Genomic DNA, 22,301 nt, shown 5'->3' with positions numbered 1-22,301 from the left:
TCTCATCACTTTGCTGGGTGTGATGCTGCAGAAGGAAAGTGAGCCCCCCAAGGCCTGGGGCACTTCCCCACTCTCTCTGTTCCTCCACAAGCCCTCCTAGAGATGAGGGCCTGGTGTCTTGGCACGGCCCTCTGGCTGCAGGGCTTTCATTTTGGCTGTGGACCATCTTTTGTAACTGGGCTGGAGAGGGCTGCCTCTGCTTCTGCTTGGGGCTGGGGCTGCCAGTGCCAGCTGCTCCCCCGCCACCCAGGCTGCAGATTGCCCAGCAACACCTGGCACCTCACCCTCTGACAGTCCCCTCTGTCACCCTGTCCTGTGCAACCATCTTCACAGTACTACTTTTAGCAGGCATTATGCAGTCACGACCCACTCTTTGGCATGCCCTGACACCCTCCTCGCCTCTCCCATTCCAGAGCCAGGAAGCAGGAGGTACTCTGGGAGCAATATCATGTTAAGCTACAAGCCACAGAAGAAAAGAAAAAGCAATAAATGCATTTCTGTGCATTCCAATAATGCTATTTTTTTATCAGACAGAAGGTGATTTTAATTCGCCCCCCATAAATGCATCTCTCTCTCTGCACGGGTCTGGCTCATTGCATTTGTTCTCTGTTGAAGTGTGATGTCTTGGGATGGATCCTGCAGGCTTAAAATAGAAATGTTCCTGCTTGCTGCTGCTGATGTATCATTGGGTAATCATTAAATAAATTCAGTGTTTTACTGCATTAACAAAAACACATGATTGTTTAACAGAGTGTATTACAGAAGATGGAGGCTTTAATGGTCTCTATGGATTTTTAGTTTGTAAGAGTACATTATGGAGCTGTCTTGGTAGGGTGCTGTTTTCATATGTGAAAGAAGTTACTGGCGTTATACATCATTTTTATATCTTGTTGCTAGGCAACATATCATAGTGCAGTTATTGCAAAGGTGTCTGCTTCCTCGTTAAAAATCTTCATGTTGCTCCTTAATTCTGCAAAATTAGCCCTGTTCTTGATCCTACCCTGCTTCCTCAGATATCTTTTGATTGAGGTTTCATCTGTTAAGTTTTGGAGAAATATAACAGGTCTTTTATTAGCTGAATTTGGGGTTGAAGCCTAAAGCATGTGCATTAGTGCTAATCTTTAGTTTCCACCTTCATCACAATTTGTTTTCACGTAGGGAGCCACGCACTTCCATCCACTTGGGATTCAAAATCAGACAAGTAATTTGAGTGGTGGTATATTTAAGATAGGGTTAAAAAAGCAGCAACAACAAAATACAGGGACTACCTAGGGTGTTCTGGGAAACTTATAAAATTCCCTTTCAAACTCATTTCTTCTGCTCTTCAACACAATCTGCAGCTCCTGCTTCAGCATAGTGTTGTTGCAAACTCTAGTGTATTAGCATTTTCAAATCCAGGGACAGTTTTGCCTCAGCTTGGGTCAGGTTGTGCAAGATGTGGGGCTTTACAGGACTGAGCTGACTGCATCACCTCACTTCATTCTCACCTGGAGAAGGCACAACTATTTCAGAAAAATGCAGTTGGTAATAACAGGCGGTATCACTCACAAATATCTTCCACACAACAAAATAACATTTTTTTTTCTGAGTGCCAGCATTTATTCCCTTCATTACCACTTCTCCCAATCTTCTTTGACTTGGAGAGCTGTCTGCTAGGGCTGTATGTGCTCCCCAGGCACAGAGGTGGCTCTGGCACGTGTACCCCCCAGATGCTTTTGCAGGCTCACGTGGATCCACAGCACATGAAGGGGCTGCCAGCACTAGGCAAGGGGGAACTGGGGGCTTCCACAGACCTCAGCATGCAGCAAATGGCTCTTTATTATCCTCATCCCTCATACCTTTGTTGGTAGTGTATTATAACTCCTTTCATTAACCAAACTTAATGCACTGGCAGTTAGTATACCTACTGTTCATTTTGGGGCAAATGGTACTATTACAATATCTGGTTTTAATTAAGCTGTTCTGGATAAAAGCTGGCATGCTAAAAGCTTTTTTAAATGCTGTTCCTTGGTACACACCCACACAACAACAACCAGTAAGTCAATGGGATTTTGTCTAACATCTCCCTTGGAAGATATAATTTGAGGTGTGGTATCAGGGCAGTTATTTCTACAGGCATGTGCACCAGAGGCAGGGAGAAGTGAAAGAAACATTAAAGAAGTTCATTCTCTTATTCTTTTTAAACTGGAGAAGATTTAAAAATAGGTATAAGACTTATGCCTTAAAGTCTACTTTTTAAAGGATAAATGTGCAAATAATTAATTTATAATTGGACTAATTTCACAATTCTGTGAAATTTTAATATATAAAATTGCAAATGAAAGAAAAGAAATTGCAAAGGCCAAAATGTTTCACTTCATGATGAATCAATGTACCTTACTAAAAAATACCTGCAAATAATTTTGACAGTGATTTAAAGATGATTAGTTAAAGCTGGTAGTCTGAAATAAATTTATTCCTGCAGATTTCACCCCAGAAACACACTGGATTATTTCTGAATAACCAAATGGCTCCATTTGTACCCTACCTACTTCCCCGTGACTTGCAAGGAAAGGGATAGGGTGGACTCACACTACTCTTCCATTGCTTCTAACCACACAATTTACCTTTAATGTTTGGGCCCCTGGGTGGTCCAACAGCTTTAACTCTGTTCCTCCAACATAATTTGTGAAAACATTAGCACTGCTTTCCCACTAACAATTCCTCTGCTCTGCACCCCTCTCTGATCCTGCTAGAAGTGAGTAATGAATATCCAACCTGACCAGCTTTCCTCCCCTATCTCCCATCAGTTTGAGGAGACATTGTTAAAATGCATGCAACTCACTGTAGTCCAAGAAGTGTTGTCAGTGTCCAGAGGAATCTTCCTTCCATTTCAAAGAAAGGAGTTTGGGGAATCAGCATCACTTTTGGTATCTGTTTATCCATAAAGTCATAATTTTTTTTGAGCAATTTTACCAGTTGATCTCTTGAAACTCCTTTGGTCCATATAGAAATCCCTGCAAATGCAATTGCATCCCCTCATGCCCAATGAACTCAGTTATCAGTCAGAATCACCTTATGGTGGATGATTGTTTCATTCACGAGAAATTTCTAATAGGTAGCTGACTTGGCTTAATCACTTGTCTTTTCTCTGTGCAAAATACAGAGGAGAATTCTCTTTTAACCCATATTCAGATTCAAAAATTAACCAAGACAGTGCCACAGGAAAACAAGAGTACACTTGTGAGCACTGAAAAAGCTGTTGCTTCTCACTCAACAACGCACTCCAGAACAAAACAAGTGGTGAGACTCCAACTCACACACCACATCATTCCCCATGCCTATGTTTCACTGGTTTATAAAAAATTCATCTCTGGTTTCCAATGGCACTGTAGTTCCATGTGTTCCCACTGCTTCAGAAAGGCTGTCCTTGCTGATCATCAGGCCAAATGTGCAGCAGGATTGCCTCTTCTTCCACCTACAACAGTACCTGCCATCATGTTCATGTGCAGGTTGGCAGCTCAGGAGGTGAAGTGGCAGCCTCCTTCTTGGATCAGTGGCAGACATGAAACTGCACACTGCCCCTCACCAGGACTGTGCAGGTGTGACAGGCAACCTTGCCCTCTGCCATTGCACTCATGAAACACTTCATCTGGGGCCTGGGGGACAAGGGAGGGTTTCTAAATTATTGTCAAGTAGACAATGCTTATTTCTGGCATGGTCTGTAAAATACCCTACCCCAAGCAACTCGGCTTTTCAGGGCTCTATAGGGATTTATGGATTAAAAAATAGCTGTGACCGGGAAGAAGGATGTTACCAACTTCTATTTGTTATGCACTTCATTAAAAAACCCTTGATGTTTTACTTCAATAAATTCTTTACTTCCCCACTGACTCTCTAGATGCCTGTAATTCTTAGAACACTCAAATAAACAGGATCAAGACAATTTTGTTTGTCCAATGTGATGAATCTTCCAGCCCTGCCTGTTGTCTTTCTGTGAATCTTAGTCTCCCAGGACCAGAGCCAAATTTGACACCTGGTGCGAGCCAACACCTGATAGTCCAAGTTCTTTTGGCCAACACTCTTCCAAACATATTAGTGCCAGAACCCTCTACAAAGCTGATCATAAGAATTATATGGACTGGTTTGCTTCACAGTAACTCTCTGATCAGCTCAGTCATGATACATCTTTCTTGTTGGAGCCCAACAGCAGCATCTCACCATTTCATGTCACCATAAGTGGTCTTTCCATTTTTATTTCAGTCTGAGTTATCAGGTAAAAAATAATAAACCAAAACAGAAGGAAGGCTGAGCCAGTCAGCATCTTCAACCATGGGACAATTTTTCTGACATCTCCTTTCCTATATTTTCAAACATACATGCCTTGGCCCTTGCTGGTCTTCCCCCAGCTTAGTTACTGTGTCTTGGTTAGGATACAGAGGTGAATGATGCCTTTGATAAGCCCACTTGTTAAATGTGCTGTGGTTCTTCTGGGGAAAAAAAGAAAAGAGCAAATATGCCTAGTAGCACTTGGACTTTAAAAACACTGTTACACAATCTTAGTGTGCTAAAGTCAATTTGGTAGCCAAAATTAGATCATTGTTTTCATGTCTTGTTTCCTTTGTCTGCATCCATCTTGAATTTCATCTCATATTTGGACTGCCAGTGTTTTGGGGCAGGAGCTGCTATTTCAGTGTCTCTGTGGAGCACTTTGTTGAGTGGATCCAGACCAGGACTCAAGAAAAGAACTACATGTTTACACCTCCCATTCACAATTATCATGCAGATTCATGATCCAAAGGCAGATTATTTGCAGGGGCCTTGTGCTCCTAACTGGAAGGGACCCTTCCTCTTAGCATTTCAACAGGGTTTGCAACACCTGATAGGACCCTTTCCTGGAGAATGGGGGAGAGATCCAGAATGTGTTGGTTCACCCCTCTGCTGCTTCATCCTTTGAAATTCAGCTTTGTCTGAAATTGTCTCCTAAGTTCAAAAGATTCTGAGAGGTCCCAAATCCTAGGCTCCTTTGCCAATAATTATGTATCTGTAGCTTTACTTGTCATGAGGCTTTGCCCCCAAAGGCACCTTCACCTTAACTAGGCCATTCCAACTTCAGGCTCTTGCTATGTCTTATGAAGATGCAGAAGTGAATCTGTTGAACTTGTATATCTGGAGGAAAAAAATTATAATCCCTTCACTACCCTAGAGCATTTGTTCTTCTGACAGCTTTCAATAAAGTCCTGACACAATGTAAGTTCATCACTGGAAATGTGTTTAGCTTATGTCATGACCTGCAGATAGTTTTGGAGACTTCTGCAGATTTCACATCCATCTCCAGCTCTATCAGTTCAGCCTTCTACCTGTTTTCTTCCCGAAATCTCAATGCACTCTTAAAAAAAATAAGGTGGTGATATGTCATTTAACGTGTATAGGATTGACACTTCTAAGTGATCCTCCAAAATTGCTCAGATGTCCAGTCTGAAAGGGTTAGAAACCAATTTATTTCTATGGAAAGTTGTCCAAGTAGATTTTGTACTATATTGCTATTTCCCATGAGTATCCTCCAGAAGATACTCTAGGCTTTGGAACCCCTTTTGACTCCATTTGAGGAGGTACATCTTCAACTTCCCACTTCCAGTTGGAAAATCAGAATGCTGATCAACTTGTCTCTCTGTTGCTCTTTGGGTAAGATTTCTCCCCCTCCATCTCTATTTAAAATGCAGTTGTTCATTACCAAGAATTTGTGGTCTCTGTGGCCCAGCATTTGGAAGAGAGGAGCAGCTTCCTTGACACTGGTTTTCTGCAAAAGGTTTTCCACACAAACTCAATGACCCATGTCCCCTCGCTGCTGTCACTGCTGACTTGGAGCCCAGTGCTCTGACACACCTCACTGATAAGGTACCAAGTGGCAAATGCCCTCCCTATCAGAACCTTGCTCTGGAAAGGTTCTGGATGGTGGTGCTGTACCTGGTGCCACCTCAGTCTTGTCCCTGTAGAGGAAGCCAGGGACTCCTGCGCTGGAAACTTGCCCCTAGGGCAAAATCTGTGTGGAAGCCCCTCTTCAAAACCACAGTTAATGTCAGGTAATTTACCTTTTTTCCCCCTCAGTCTCTAATTAGACATCCCAATTATGCGGTTTAATCTAATTAAAGTAATGATGCAATTATACAATAATTGATACATAATCGGCATGCAAAAACCTGTGTAAGTATTATTTAACCAAGAGAGTAAATTTTAGATGAACCTTTTCAGTCTCTTAAAAGTATATCATTTTAGCAACCAGCTTGAGGAAGGGATTTTGCCTACTCAAGCATTTATAAATCCTTACTGCCACTAGTAAAATTCCTTTTACTTACTATTTATGGGCATTTAGCTCCCATTGACTTCAATGGGAGTTGTCTCTGAGCACCCACAGACAGAAGTAAAGCTTAGATCCTCCAAAAGGCTCACCACAATTATCTCATCCAAAGATGGCAAAGCGCTATGAAGTCATTTCAGGAATGCCTAATACTGGATTGCCTGCTGCTAGAGATGATAAAAAAAATAAAATAAATCTTATTGTAGATTGCAAGAGAAGACAGCTCTATGGTACCTGTACTGGTACTTTCTCAATAAACCTTACCACTTAAGATAATTTTTTTTAATTAACTGCAAATTGCTTTCTCATTATCCAAAATAAATGTGCAAAATGTGCCTATTACATATGTACCACACTTGCAAATATATAAACTAAACCTTAGCTGTGTATCCACCTAAGGTCTGATGCAGCAAAATGATGGTGTGAATGGGGATGCAGGAGTCCTGGTTCTAATGGTATGAGGAAGAACCTGGTTTTCTTCACTCATTTTTCTGAAACAGACAAACTGACAAGCATGTGTTTCATTGTATGAGGATGTTAGCTGTATCTGCAATAGCCAAAGACCCATGTTCTGAAATGACATCAGAGACTTGAGGGCTTGTCTGATAAAAAATAGGATTTCTTCTCATCCCTGGATAATACTTTCTTTAGCCTACTCCCCATCCCCTTTCTGTTGTGCAGTGAACTGTGCACTCTATATAGCTTTTTCCCACCTGTGATGTGGCTGAATATCAGCAATATTTTACCCTTGTTTTGGGAAGCACTGTGGAATTAAACGTGTACATTTCTATAATACTCTCTAAGTAATCCAGCATGCCTGGATGTGTGAAGAAATGAGAATGGCCTGTCCCTTTCTTTGTCTCTGTTGCATAACTCCTGCTTTAAACTAGGTGTGTTGTATTGAGAGATGTTATAAAGTGAGTTTATTCAAAATACCCCAGTATCTGTGTCAGTGGAACTATTTACAAGTAGGGAAATTTCAGAGGAAAATGTAAATGTTCCCTGACAAGCAGTCACTTCAGCTTTTGTTGTTGTTGTCGTTTTTTGCATGATTTGCTGCTAAGGTTCTAGTTTTAAGTGTTACTACCCATGTGTGTGCAAGTATAATTTTGATTTGATACATATTCTTTTTAATGCCAAAATTGCTGAGAAAAGCCTTTTAAATTTGGTTTCAATTCAAATATGATGGGTTTACTGTCAGTATTTAATTGTCAGTATTCATATTGCTAATATAAGTGTTTAATCCTTTTCATGATAGACACTGAAAATACATTTTAAAAAAGCCTACAAATGAACAATTGTTCATTCCTGGTGATACAAATTTGGTTCTACATGCAGAGTCACTGTGAGCCTGCATATACGGCTCACAGTTTCCAAGCTTAAGAAGGAGTCACCGGTGCTTAGGTGACCCTCTGGTCACTGGTAAGGGTCACATAGGGAGACAATTTTTGTCTCCCAATGTATTTTTTTCCCTCCCACTGTGTGTTTTCAAACTGAATGTAAGAGGACAGACTTGGCTAGGCAGTGTATACAGAAAGTCTCCAGTTCATACTGAGTCCTAGTTCTTTGACCTAAAGGATGCAGTTATTTCAAAGACAAGGGAAAGAAGCCTTTCCTGTGCCTTTCTAAAGTGCAATTCTCTTGTTGATGGGCTACACAACATCAGTAGGTCCATCAGAAAAGACTGCCCAGGGAAGTGGTTGAGACACCATCCCTGGAGATATTTAAGAGATGTGTAGATGTGGCACTTGGGGACCTGGTTTATTGGTGGACTTGGTAGTGCTGGATTAATAGCTGGACTTGATGATCTCAGAGTATTATTTACTCAGAGGTCTTTTCCAAGCTAATCAATTCTGTGATTTAGTAACAGAGATCTGGAGATGGGAAGAAAGCAAGGTAAAGGTAGCTAAAGGGTATGAAAAAATTCAGCAGGCATACTACTGCACAAAAACTCCCAGAACTCTAGCATATTTATATTCCATGGAAAAAGTCAGCATAAAAGCCTGGACATAAATGTCCAGTTATTTCACAGCTCTATGGCTAACAGAAGTCTCATCACTGTAGATTGCAGGCAACGTCATCGTGCTAATTTTTCACTAGTCCTTATTTTTTTAGCAGCAAACTCACCCATATTTATTGTAGGAACTTGAGTTAGAATTTGCCAACAATTTGGGGATTCTGGTAGGCCAGGGGCTGCTGTCTTTGGTCAAGATACAATAACTACCAAAGTACAGCTGATCTCTTATGGCTGAGCATGATTTAAAGGAAAATCTTTGAAAGAAGTATAACTGCCTGAATTACTACTCTTTTATATGTTTTTAAATGAGAATGTAAAGGCCAAGGGCATTTTTTCCTGTTTAATACTATTAAATCCATCATTAAATCTCTCACTGAACACTGGGAGAATTTAATGGTGCCCTCAAGTGCCGATGCTGATGCTTGACTGTGTTAATATTGTTGTATATACAGATACAATAAATAACACTTAGCTAAGGTAGTGTTAGCAACCTTATTGGGTATATCAATACAAATAGCTGCACTAATGAGATTAAGCATCAGAAACCAGTGGCAATGTGAATTGAGGCACTGAGGCTAAAATATGGATAGGGATTCAACACATTGAACCTATCAATAAAACTGAACAGACTCTACTAAAAGCTTTACTGCTAGTTGGCATTAAAGGATTAATTTGAAAGTACAGTTTTTATCTTTTCTCATCTCACTTTATCACACCCTCTGTCTTAAAACTCCTCTTTTTCTGGTGCACAAGTATTATGAGTGCTTCTATTTGCTGAACAGTCTGCAAAACCCTTGGCAGGTCATGGTGCTTTGCCTTGCTGTAACACAAGCTCCCTTTGGTTGATGTAATCCAGCACTGGAAATGCACTGGGTTTGTACCACTGGTATTTTTTCTGTCTGGTATTCTGAACACAGAGTTGCACTAGTTGAGTCACCTCTAGATCACTGTTTCTTCTCTCCACACTACAAACTACATCCTTTGGATGTAGTTGCCTTGCCCATGCAGATTATATTAAGCCACCTTCTTGCAGGAACCCCAAATGTTCATTATTATAGTACTTTTTTACCAGTGCAGAGATCTTCAACTGACTCCATTGCTTTTTGAGGGTATTTCAAATTTATGGTTTTATTGCTAGTAGGGAAAAAAGCTTTATGTTGTGGTCTTTCTTCTGATGGGCTTCTCTGTATCCTAAAGCTTAGAAGGATATACCCACTGCTTGTTTTACTAAGAAACTCTTTCAAAGTGAAAAAGAACTGACCTAAAGGACTAAGTTTAATCAACAGGGGTGAAAACCTTGCTTGGGCAGAGAAGTCCCTGAAGGCTTAAATGGATATTAATTGCTACATAGACATTATCTGAACCTTCCCATTTCAATGAATTGCAGTTTGATGCTTCTTATAAAGAGGAATTAAAAGAAATTAATGTTTGCTACCATGAAACAACCTTTTGTGACTCTCAGTATTTTAGATTCCCAATGCTAAGGCAGTTATTTCTATTTCTCTGTACTCTGAAAAATAGGTAACATAATTAAATAGTGGTAAAGACATGTCCTGTTTCCTTTTTCTTTATGTATTACGTTAATTTTTCCACATGATTTCTAAGAGGTTAAAAAAAAGAAAACATATACATCCTCATTTTTTAAATGTCAGCAAAGGAATGGTAATTATATTGTAAAGTGGATAAGTAAATCATGTAGTTAAGAGTTCAAAAATAAACAAACATTTGTAACCATCTTATTTCCTTGCATACCTCTACCATAATGTAGCCTATAATTTCATAATCACCTACTGTTTGCTGGCAAACATATTGAGGAATTTTTTAGAGAGTCATAAAAACTTTTGCTAGCATCATTTTTCATATCATTCTAGCTGTAAAACCAAGCTGTCTGTGGTGAGAGTCTGGTACAGCACCAGCAGAGAATGCCTAGAAATGGTGAGGCAGCCTGACATGCTGTCCCACAAAGGTTTGCTGTGCCCCATACAGGGCCTTCAGTAGTTCAAGTTAAACAGTTAAAAACTGTTTCAAACATCTGCTTATTTTGCTTTCTAATAATTTAATGTGATTTTAGAAAAACCAGATAAATCTAAATGTATTTCATTTTCGTTAAAATGGCTTAAAAATCATTGCTTTTTTCTAATATATGCAAATTTCTTATGCAGACAATGTCTACAATAATGCATAAGATACTGATGTTAATCTATTTCTTAATGAAATAAATGGTGTAATGGATGAAGCCAGAACATGTTTTCAGAGTTGACTGAAGTCTTCAATGTATATTTTCATACCTTGTACTATTTTTTCCATCTGGAACCACAGATTGGCATTGTCATCCTCAGTGCCATTTATGTCAAGACAGGGGTTTTCTTAAGGGACTTTCTGACTCAAGATTCTTTCAACCTTAGTTCCAATTTTATGAGTTGTAACTCATAATAATATTATGGTACTTACAGAGATTATGGGGATGCTGGGATGCCTAATTCAGCTTTGCAGACTACCTTGCAAATGCAAGCCAGTGCATATAATAAGCACAAAATACTGTTTCAGGGCTTAAAACAGACAGAGCTTGAGACATAAGAGTTGTGAGGAACACACTTAATATAAGCACTAGACAAATGTAAATTGCACAGCTACAGAATGATCCCCTTCACTGCTCCATGGCTGTGTTTGCAGCTAGAGAGAAGCACACACACAAAATGAGCTTTAACAAGAAATGCCAGATTGCCTAGGGACATATGAGGCAAACAAAGGGGCTCTGCCCGCCTCTGACAGCATTGCAAAGGCCACCCCATGTGTTGCAGGGAGAAATTGTAAGTGCTGTTTCATGCCCATGGAATCTGGAAAATATGGAAACTAAACCTTAAGGCATCAGCACTGGCTCCTGAGCACAGGATGGTGAGCAGAGCTCCCAGCCAGGCGGGCTCCCTGCTTGTGCACAGTGCCCACACAAAGACTCCTGACACACCGTGCTGCTGGCAAGCCTAACACACCGTGCTGCTGGCAAGCCTAACACCTCTCTGCACAGCAGCAAGAGACTGGCCTCCAGCCCTCTCCCCACTCTTCTAGAGGATGGTCCAGATCTTAGGTCCACTGATGTCCCCCTTGCTATCCTTCTGCAGGCCATAGCAAGAGTGTTGGGCAAATGCCTCCATTGTGTTTATCCCAAGGTTTATTGTGGTGCATCAGGAGCTTATGAAATCAAAAGCAGCAGAGGACAAGTATGGACCATAGGTTATTCATACTTCTGTTTCTATGTTTTCTAAAGCACAATGGGACTTGCCTTTCTCACAGTCACTCCTTTTGTGGTCAGTACCTAACATTCACAGGTGAATGCAAATAGTTCACATGTTTTCTTGACTTACAATGTATTGACAACCGTAAATGCTCAGGATTTTGATGGACTGAAAAATAAACAAGAAAATCACACTTAGCTACATTTTAGGTGTGAGTCTGAATGGTGTATCTTATCACCCAGGATGACTAGTGCTCTGACCTGTGTGACAAGCCAGATCACTCCAGCCACTCTCCTCTGTCTTGAACCTATTATCTTGTATTTGGCTGAAGCATATAATTTGGAAAAACATCCTTTATCTTATGACTTGAAGAGATGAAGATAGGCATTTCCATAGCACTGCATCCCTGCAGTGAACCACCAGCTCATGAGAAGTTGTTCTTTTTTTCCTACCTTCACCTTGCCATTTGGTTCTTCTATCCATTGCCTTATAATACACACACAAGATGTTTATTGTAACCCTAATGATGTTAGTGATTTTTGTCTTTTTCTATTATTGTGGACTGGCAAGAGTTTCCCCTGACTTTTAAAGTCATCTCTTGAGAGTCCTGTTAAAGGTGTTGAGTAGAAGTTCTGCCTTTCCTGGGGACACTTCACAGTTAGCTCCAAATAGGTTTGCTAGAAGTCATGTTACAGGGGGTTTTCCCCCATGAAGATGCTGACACAAATCAAACCTAGTGGCTCTTAGTGTAACAGAGATGATTTCATCTGTGATCTTCTTTGTTCCTTTTTTTTCACTTCTTCAGAATTCCCAGCATTTCTGAAGAAATGTGTTCAAGGAAATACACTATTACGGCATTGCCATAACCAGTTCTGTTGTGCTACCATATTCAAATGCACCCCAATGAACTGAGCTCTTTGGGCAAGAGTATGAGATGTGGGATATTTGTTGTTAGTTTCCTGTCCTCTGATGATCCCTAACACCTTTCCGGGTCCAGTGTCCCAGTCTATGGTGTTCCTAATTTCTGGACATGAACCTGTCTATGTTCAACTCTGTACACCTCTGTACCCTTAGCTGAACTAGTATCTGTTGCCTTCAGACATCACATTGTGCCACTGTGCTACTTCTAGAATACAAACCAGCAAGATTTAACATCTTTCTGTCAATTCAGATATAGGAGGCACATGATGTAACCTTGAGAACAGATGGCTGAATTCACATACACTGAAGCACACAGTGCTACACTGATTTCTTAATCTCATTCAGAATAAATGACTTGTATATGAACAGATTCCCCAAGTTGTCAGAGCATCATAAACAAAATTGTCTGCTAATTGCAGTCAGCCACATCCATTCAAGGTTGTCCAGGAAGGATTTACAGGCTGCTTTGCCTTGCAGAGCCTCTTTGTTTTATGGCAGGGAAAAGGGAAGGAGGGGCTCTGTCTTGGTGCTCAGCTCTTCAGCCCAAGGCTCCAGCCTGCTGTAATTTTCACCTGTAAATTTACAGATTTAATTTAATTGCATTAAGAAACCACAAGTGCAAAACCTCTTGGAACTATACTTTATAGAGCTACATTTGACAGCATTTTAACTTCTAATACTTTATTTCTGACTTTTTTCTTTTTATGGATTTTTCTTACCCTCTCTATCATCTTTTCACACTGACCAAGTTTTTGTAGTAGCAAAGAACAGAAGCTTCCTTGCGTCTTGTTATGGTTGGCAGCCTTCACAGGTATGTTAGCCAAAAGGCATTCTGGTAGCACTTCAACCCAGAGTACAAGGTACATTTACTTCATGTGGTGTCTGCCCACAACTTGTGCACAGAGCACACAGGCATCACTGTGTTCCCCCTAAGTTCATGGAGGCTGACATGCTCAATCAGTTGGCTGAACAAGCTGAGCTAAAAATACCAATTCATACCCACTGGTGAATCTCCACTGTGGATGCACAAAAGAGCCCTTTGAGTGAGGCCCCAGGCTTCCAGGAACCAAGTAAGTCTTTATGGTACCCCCAGTCCTCTTAAAATGGCTTCAGGGGTATGAAATTGGAATTAAGAACAAATTAGACTAAACCAATGACCTGTTATTTCGTCTTCTGATCAGGGAGTGATCCAGGACCACTAGTGCACCTATCACAAAACTTCCAGCCTCCCACAACATAAGAGAATGGAAAATTTTGTTTAAAAAAAAATAGATTTTTTCCCCCACAAAATTTGCTTCAGTGACCTCCTTGCATTTATCAGTGTATTTTTATCTGAATTGAAGGAGTGTTTGTATTGGAACATTGCATGCATTTGTGGAAAAGATATTTCAGTATTGATAAATATTTACCGTGATGGTATTTCTGTCTTCTCCAAACCACAGATGTTTTCCTTACTAAATGTGCCTGGTTTTTGAGATTTGAGCATTTTTTTCTCTGCTTTTTTGTCTGTATTAATACAATAATCCATCAAAACAAGAGTAAGACCAGTGTCCTATTTTTTTTCAATAGCCTTTGTTTTAACTTCTTGAAATGTTTCCAGAGCAATTCTGAAGCCACTACCATTGCCTAAGAATTAACATGCTTGTTATTACAGTCTCTGAAAATGTCAGCTATATGCGCTTTTTCATTATTATCTGAAATCATGCAGAGATCTGGACCTTGAAGTATCCTAGGTCTTTTCCTCTCCTCTTTTTCCTCCCCCCACTCCCAAGAGGCAGCTATTCATCTTCATTAGCCACTTCTGTTAGCTTGCTGCCAACTGAGACTAGAAAACTAGCTGCATCAGTCTTGCATGGCAATTCAGGAATTAGAATCCATAGTCCTTGGGTGCAGGAGGTTAATGCACTAATAAAGATTGTACCTTGATTAACCACATCATCTCAGCTTGCCCAAGCAAGGTTGGTGTTCAGACAGTTTGTTGTATCATATGGCTCAATGCATTCATCTGGAAACATAGCTTCTTAGCTAGGAAGAGATATTCGTCTTTGTGACTAAAGGAGAAATTTTACCTTTTTTTTTTTTCATTCCAGTGAAGAATATTTAAAAAAAAAATAAGGAAGTTGTCTAGTGCTGTTCTGGGATTTACCTGTAAAAGAACACCTTCCTTTCCTAATAAGGGAGGGGAGGGAGGTTTGCCCTAAACTCTGATATGAGAGAGCATGACATGGTTTATAAGCTAGTTACCTTGTTTTTAGAATGAAACCACATTTCTTTTACGTATCCATAACTTCTTCCAGACTTACAGGCTCATTTATTCCCCCCCAAAATGAATAAAAATTTGCAAGCCTCTATGTTAAAGAATTATAATCATACAAATGAAGGACCTAAATAAGTCAGTTTGATAAGTAAGCAGCTGTAGCCTTCTTTTACATTTATCTGTCCTAGATTGCTGAACCTTGACTAAGTGTTGAGGTTATTTTCAGGATGGTTCCACTAAAGCAGAGATAACATATTCCAAACAGAAACTTATTGCACTGGCATTTCTGATTTGCTGTAGGGTGAATTGATCCGCAGATCACGTTGCAACTGCTCATGATTTGGAATGGTTTAGTTCTGTAGATACCAAATATCTGGAGATTTAATGCTGAACACATTCTTTAGTGCTGCAGTCGGCAAAATCTCTTACCTTCTTCCTTTTCATGGGCCAAATTTCTCTTTTTTTCTTCCCGCTCATGGGCATGAGCATGTACACACACACACACAGAGACTCCCAAGTCCTGTTACTATCAAGCAGTTTCTGCTGATGACCATCTGTGCACATCTGAAGAACCAAGCACAGCAAAAATGGCACAGTCACAAGCTACACAGTTACCTTTATTTCTTTGTTTAGAACAAAAATAAAAAAAATATTCCTTGACAAGCACTTGCCCCTGGATTGCCATGTACCTTTGGACATTATACCAATGAAGTCTAATGAAAGGAATTCATATTACAGAAAGCAGTGAAGCATTTGGAGAGCCTTGGGACTGGTGCCAGAGGGGAAATGTGGTAGAATGTGTTTGCAGCAGATTGCAATGAAAAAAGTGACTCCCTGAAATCATTTTAACAGGAGTAGGAGAGACAGAAGAACTGCTGACTGAGGTTCAGTGCTGAACTGGCACCCAGCTCAGTGTCCTTCCTGCAATTTCGGCACCATGATAGGGAGCTCACCGGAGTTCCATTATTTCATCCTTCAGTTAGTGGGTGAAGCCATGTGTGCTGCTTATCTCAAGTTTTGGAAAGCATTTTGCATCATACATGGCAAATATTAATTATAAATTAAAACCCACCCAAATGAGTAGAGAAAACATAAGTGAAAAAGGAAACAATTGAAGCTGGAAAATTACGAGGTATTTTTTCAGGTGGTGATGGTTCTGAATAACATGTTATCAAAAGGATAATGACCAATAAGAGATGCTCAAATGGAAAGCAGAAAATTATCAGTTGCTCCAAGGAAACTGTGGGGCTGATGAGGAAGTAGAAAAAGAGTTCTAAGTATGGATAAGTGATATCATAAAGAAACAAGATGAAACAGCTTTATCTTTCCATTTTATAGGTGCATATTGGAGGTTTGAGTTAGAAAAGTTGCAGCAATGACAGATACCACAGGAACCAATTTTGAAAAATGAAAATTAGCTTTTCACATGATAGGAACCTTACCAAGGTGAAATACTGCCAGCTTCAACACAGTCCCCAAAAGTTTCAGTGTCTGAGTCTTTGCTTTGGATATTTGACACTAAAATCATAGCCATGTTGTCAGCTAGTGGCAAGGAAGCTTCATTGAATTGAAAGGGATATTTGCCAACTGACAGCAGTTAAAAAGGGAGACTCGTGTTAAAAAAAAAAAAGATAATATTGTGAAGACAGAAGAGTAACTAGATCAGAGGTTCTCAGACTGTGTCTTGTGATCACTTGCTAAAGGGTCTTGGAAAGCTCTGCATTAGTTTTGCATGGCCTTGACTTCCAGCTGAATAAATATATCTAATGCTTCCCTAAAATCTGCATTTCAGTGTAGGCAACTACAAAGACAGATCCTCTCCAGTCCCCCTGAGCTAACCAGCAAGAGTATTTGCAAAGGAAAATTGTGTCTCACAAATCTCCTATAATTCCTGTGACATGTCAGTAGAGCAGTGGATGAAGTTGAGTCAGCTAAAATAATTTTCTAAAGGTGTTTGACAGGGGCCTTTAAGAGGTGCCACAAATATTTCTTAAATCATCATGTCTAGAGAGACAAAATATTATTAATCAAAAATCAGCTAGGTGAGCATAAGTAGAGAGGAGGATTAAACAGTTGGTTTTCTTACTGATCCAGTGATAAGTTCTGGTTTTGGCACTGAGTGAACAGCAAGATTATGCATGTGGTAAGACTTAAAATCTAGATGATACCCATCTCCCTGCTTGTTATTAATTATGATTTTTCTGAATTGGTTCAACCATTCCTGGTATCATGTGCCACACAGCAAGACTGATGACACTAGATAAATAGCATTGCCTTAAATCTAGAGTGACTACTATTATTTACCTCTGCATGGTACTTTTCCTGAAAAATTATCAACAAGCTAGGGTTAAAAGCTCCAAACAAAACACTGCCAAGCAGTCATTAATCCCCAAGAAATGTCTGGTTACTTAATTGTTGCTGCAGAAACTGAACTTGGAGCAAGGATATGCAATACTATAGATTTCTTTATTTGTAGGTTTTCCCTTCAGTGAGAAGAAAAGCCAAGTTGGCATGTTGAGTAAGATTAACTAGGCTTGGACCTTTATAGCTTGTAAAACTGGACATTTATGTATGACTGCTGAAAACTGATTTACTACAGGCAGAGACGAGCAGAGTTGCAGGGTTGTAGAGTTACAGTATGCATGTGAATGAGACCTGCCATCACCACCAGCACCAGCGCAAAACAACATTGCTGCAACTCTCACAAGGAGAAATGTGTGTTACAGAACAAAGAGAGGGTCCCTGATCTGCTCCTTGGACTGGTGCATCTGGCTGCAGGAGAAGGAGGGCAGTCATTGTCATCTCAAACAAGCTGTCCTCCAGTTGGGCAGGACATATCCACATATATCATTATCCACATATATCATTATCCACATATATTTTTAAGCAGCCTGGTCAGGGCTTCCTTCTTTGATCTAGAAGTCTTTGTTTTCCCCACTTCTGGACCCCAAATGTCTTCTGAGTACTTTCTTTAGTTGGCAGTGTTCAGGCTTTAGGATTAAGTTAATCAGGTTTGAAGAAGACTATAAATTGGTTTTAAATTGGACCATTATCTTGTAGTGGCCGGAACATTTTCTGGTGCCAGGTGTTTCTGACTTATTTTTTGTCTGATTTCTGCTAAAAACGACCCTGCTTTTTTTCTCTTTCTAATTTCAAAAACCTTTGTGTCAATCAATGTTCTAACACCAATTTGAAGGTGCTAAGTCTCTTAAATACATTTAAATTTTCATCAGTCCTTTTCAAATCGTTTTCAGTCCATCGGGTGCTTTATGGCAGTACTGCCAATGCCAAACTTCAAAGGCAGGGAATTTTCCTGAGAAAAGATGTGCATGAAAGTTCACTTTACAATAAAAGTTGAGTTCTTTCTGTTTAGTTAGTTAAATAGTTGCCATTTAGGCTTGCATTTTCAGACATTTCACACTATGTACCCAAAAAAATCTCAGTATAATCATATGTCCCTACTAGTGTTTTGAATCTCTCTTAAGTATCTTCAGATAGAGTCTAAAATCCTGAGACTTGGCACACTTGAACATATTCTGGATTTGTTTCTGCTTGATCTTGCAAAGTGTTGACATTTTCTGGACACCTTTATCCTTTCTCCTGATTTTTGAGGCTCTGTTCTTGGCAGCCAGAGGGAGACTCTGCACATAGTTTAATGTTTCTATTTTCAAGAAAACATTATACTACATTTAAATCTTACCACTCCTCAGTGCTGACAGCCTGTTGTTTGGGACATTTTTCATGGTGGCTTTCTGATTCTTTTTTTCCTAATTTTATTTAATTTTATAGTTTTCTGAATTTCAAAGGGTAGAGATAAATAAACAATATATCAACACAGTGTATTATTCACAATAATACACAACTCAGTGTATTATTCTAGTAAATTCACATTCAGATATTCATGATAATGTCAATTATCAACCCTGGCAGATATCAGTAGTCTTACTAAATCTTTGTGTCAGAAAGGGTTACATCAAATTTAAATTATGTAGAAACTTTATTATATACCACAACTGAAAGTAAAGAAGGAGAAGAGAAACTAGTTGGGGGAAAAAAATACCATTAAGGCTGCTTTTTATTGAAGTGTGGATGAGAAATGATGTTGGAGAAAAGAAGAAATGAAAGATTTTGACATGTCAAAAAAAAAGGTCACCCTTATTTTTAATCAACCCTCTGGTCCTTTCCGTGGATGAAGGCATCATTGTCAGACTTGGGCAGGCAAGGTGGGAGGAAAGAGCTCTGCTGCTGTAACAGATTGGTTTGTGCTGGCACAGAGCAGACTCTTCAGGACACGTCTTCCTGAAGGTGACAGTAGGGTCACCAATTGTGTAACCTGGAAGAACTGCCTCTTGAGCAAATGGCAATCACAAGCACTGAATGGAATATTTCACAAGTAGGATAACTTTAGGTCAAAGCCACCAGATGTTCCCAGTCTGGCTGCCCCCATTCTTCAATTGACAAAGATAACATAAAGAATTGCCCTTTGGAAGAAAGGGACACTTAGTCATTCCCATGTGTTCTTTTGGGTTCAGCACCTCAACTTTTTGTAGGGAAAAACACTTTGGTTGGGAACAGGGTTTTAGCAGTGGAAACAGCTCTAGTCTATGTATGCAACATCACATTTCTCACAAAATAAATGGTCCTCTGAGGGAGAAGTAAGAAAAGCAGGTGTGAAAGTGGTACTTTTTTAGATAACAGACTTAGGGTTAAATATCCACATTGCAAATCTCCTATTTGTCAATTTATAGTCATACACCTTTACTGTTGGAATATTCCTTAATACATAATTCCTTAATCTTTTGCAAACAGTAGCACATATGCCAGATACTTGAGGTAAACAGCAATCTGATTGCCTATGTTTTTTGCTGCCTGAGTTTCAAGAAGTTACTGTATATTAAAAATTGCTATATACTGTTATTGCTGGCACTTATCAGATAAGGAAGTCATAAGATGAATGATCTGCCTCAAAGAAGTGAAAAGCAAAGCAATTCTGATACTGAAACTGCAAACCAGATGATGCTCTGATTAGAGGCATGCACATAGATTACAGAAGTATAATAAATCATGCAACTTTTTAGCCTCAAATAAAATAAAAGAATGCAATTTTTATTAGGAAATAAACTGTTTATCAAGAATGCTTTAAAGGTGACATTTATTGCTAATAAACTGTGTTGAAAGGGCTGGTCCTTTCATTGGCAGAACAGCCAGAGACTTTCCACTATGTAAAAAATGCAGCAGCTCAGTCCATGCCAGGTCAGGAAGCAGTTCTGTCAGCACTAATGAGGAATGGGCAAGAGACTCACACATGCTTTTTTCAAACAAGAACATTTCTTTTCTCTTTAAAAAGAAATGAGTCATGGAAATATAACTCCAGTATTATTTTGGGAGGCTGTGGATCTCTGCATGGCTCCTTGGAATATCACTGAGAAACAATTCCACAGTCAGTTAATGGTAGCAAAACCCAGCAAAGCATCTGCCAGGCAGGCTCTTGATAGTGTCAGCAATCCCCCTGCCTAAGGCAGGATGTTATTGGCTCTTCAGTTCTTCTAACATACAAACCAACCTTCAGGATTGTCATGCTTGGCACTATTTCTCATATTAATTCTCTTAAGTTACTGTGTACCAAATACTGTGGCTGTTGGTGCTGAAAATGTCAAAGAAACATGTCCATCCCTTAAACTCCTGCACTAGAGAGGAGCAAACTTCTTGTCTGAAGTGTTTCATTAATCCCTTCCCAAAAGCTGCCTTGCTTTGGAGACCAACTCATTCAGACTTGAACCATAACAGTATTGAGCAGGTGCGTCCCTTCTACCTGAAGCTGTGTAAAGGATGACTACATAAAAGTCAGGTCAAGCTACATCTGTCTCTTAGGTATGAAAAAATGTCCCAAGACAAAACAGGGAGGAGAAAAAGGTGGAGTGCAGCACCCCTCATCTGGGGCTTGCCACATGTCTGTGTCCTGCAAGGCACAAACACATTGGAGTTAGGAACTTAACTCCTTCACAATGATAAAGGCAATTTTAGGAATTAACTGCTAGCAAGTGGTAAGCATTTACCATTCTGACCTTGCCTGTGAAATCTGTTTTGTGGTTAGTCCACAGTGTGTACCCCATTGAACTGAAATTTCTATTCCCATCTACAAAAAAAATGCACTTGTGTTAATCTCACCAGCCTGGATACATTCTGTGATTAAAATGTATTTGCAGATTGTCAGAAAAATCAAACTTTTTGCATTTAAGTTGAATTATCTATTCAGGAAATTGAGACAGTGCTTAGGAACTGATCTCAAGAGTCTGTAAAAATCATTGTAGCTCATGTTTTGTCTAGATTATAAGAAAACTGGGCATTTCCTAGAAGCTGCAGTAACTTAAATATTCCACTGCCCAGGTACTCTTGCTACTGATTGCTATCATTGTCTCCTTTTCTACTGACTTTCTAAATGCAATTTGCTGAACAATATTGTTTTTCAGGAGATGACCCATTCATGGCCTCCACCACTGTCAGCTATTCACACACCAGGAAAGGCAGAACAAAGCAAGTTTCCCTTCCCAAACAAGGTAAGGCATTCAGCATCATGGAGAAACATTCCTCCGGCATGTCACAATGTGGCCTACACAAGGACATAGTGACTGAGGTCTCTGGGCTGAGGTTGATGCCCTGGTGATGATCTTCTTCTTGTGTGTGTGCCAGTATTCCCTGTTTTTTCCCTTCTTACAGCCTCAGCAGGGCTACACAGTCTGCATCTCTTGGCAGCAGAATTGAAGATGGTGTGGGAGTCACAGGTGCCTCATGAAAAGGCAAAACCACAGGTGTCTGTGGTGGGATATCCAGATGGGCTGGCTTCTGCTGAGGCTCCTGACTGATACCGTAGGGCACAGACAGCAGTGGAAAGTCCAATGCAAAGGGAGCTCCTCCTTGCATCCATTGCTGCTGTGTCATTTGGCTTCACCAGCTGAGATTTTGGTTGAAACCTTGGAGGAGGCCTTCACTAGTACACTGGCCTCTAGTTGGGGCCTGAGGATTGGCCATACACCTTCTGCCACCAGCCTGGCTTCAGATGGGCAGCTTTGCTAGAGAGGCAGTCAGCACAGTGCTGTGATGTCCAGAGGGGCCACAGAAGCATTTGCCACAGAAACATTTGATCCCCCAAGAGATCAAAGCCACTAGTCCTGCTGATGCTCCCTTAAAACCAGCCCCACTCTTGGATATGTATCCACGGAAGGATGCAGTGCAGCATGGTAAAGCTCATCAGCACAAGCTTGGCGAAATCACATTATTTATACATGGTAAGTCAGGAGGGAATGAAATCAACTGTCTTGTGCAAGAGCCAATAAATTTCACATTGTATCACCATATACTGTGTAGATGTCACAAGCATATTTCATGCAGCATTCAAGCTTGAAAGATGGTATTGATGCTGTTTATAGTCTTTCTCCTGTTAAAGCAAGCTCGTTTGGCAACTTTTAAGTCCATTCTGCAAAACTTAGTTCAGGGAATAATTATAACTACAAAGCCAAGAAAACTTCATTTGCCTAC

General features: G+C 40.0%; 1 protein-coding gene across 1 annotated transcript in view; it reads left to right on the top strand.

Annotated features, from left to right (window-relative positions):
* Positions 1–22,301, top strand: part of AFF3 (ALF transcription elongation factor 3) — a 318,235-nt gene that overhangs the window by 170,071 nt on the left and 125,863 nt on the right. Inside the window, exon 6 of the mRNA XM_066571787.1 lies at positions 21,236–21,322. Within this exon, the coding sequence (XP_066427884.1) occupies positions 21,236–21,322 (87 nt within the window). The remainder of the gene's footprint in view (positions 1–21,235; positions 21,323–22,301) is intronic.

This window comes from Molothrus aeneus, chromosome 2 (assembly GCF_037042795.1).
Source record: "Molothrus aeneus isolate 106 chromosome 2, BPBGC_Maene_1.0, whole genome shotgun sequence".
Taxonomy (NCBI): Eukaryota; Metazoa; Chordata; class Aves; order Passeriformes; family Icteridae; genus Molothrus; species Molothrus aeneus.
This window is presented reverse-complemented; position numbering and strand designations above follow the sequence as displayed.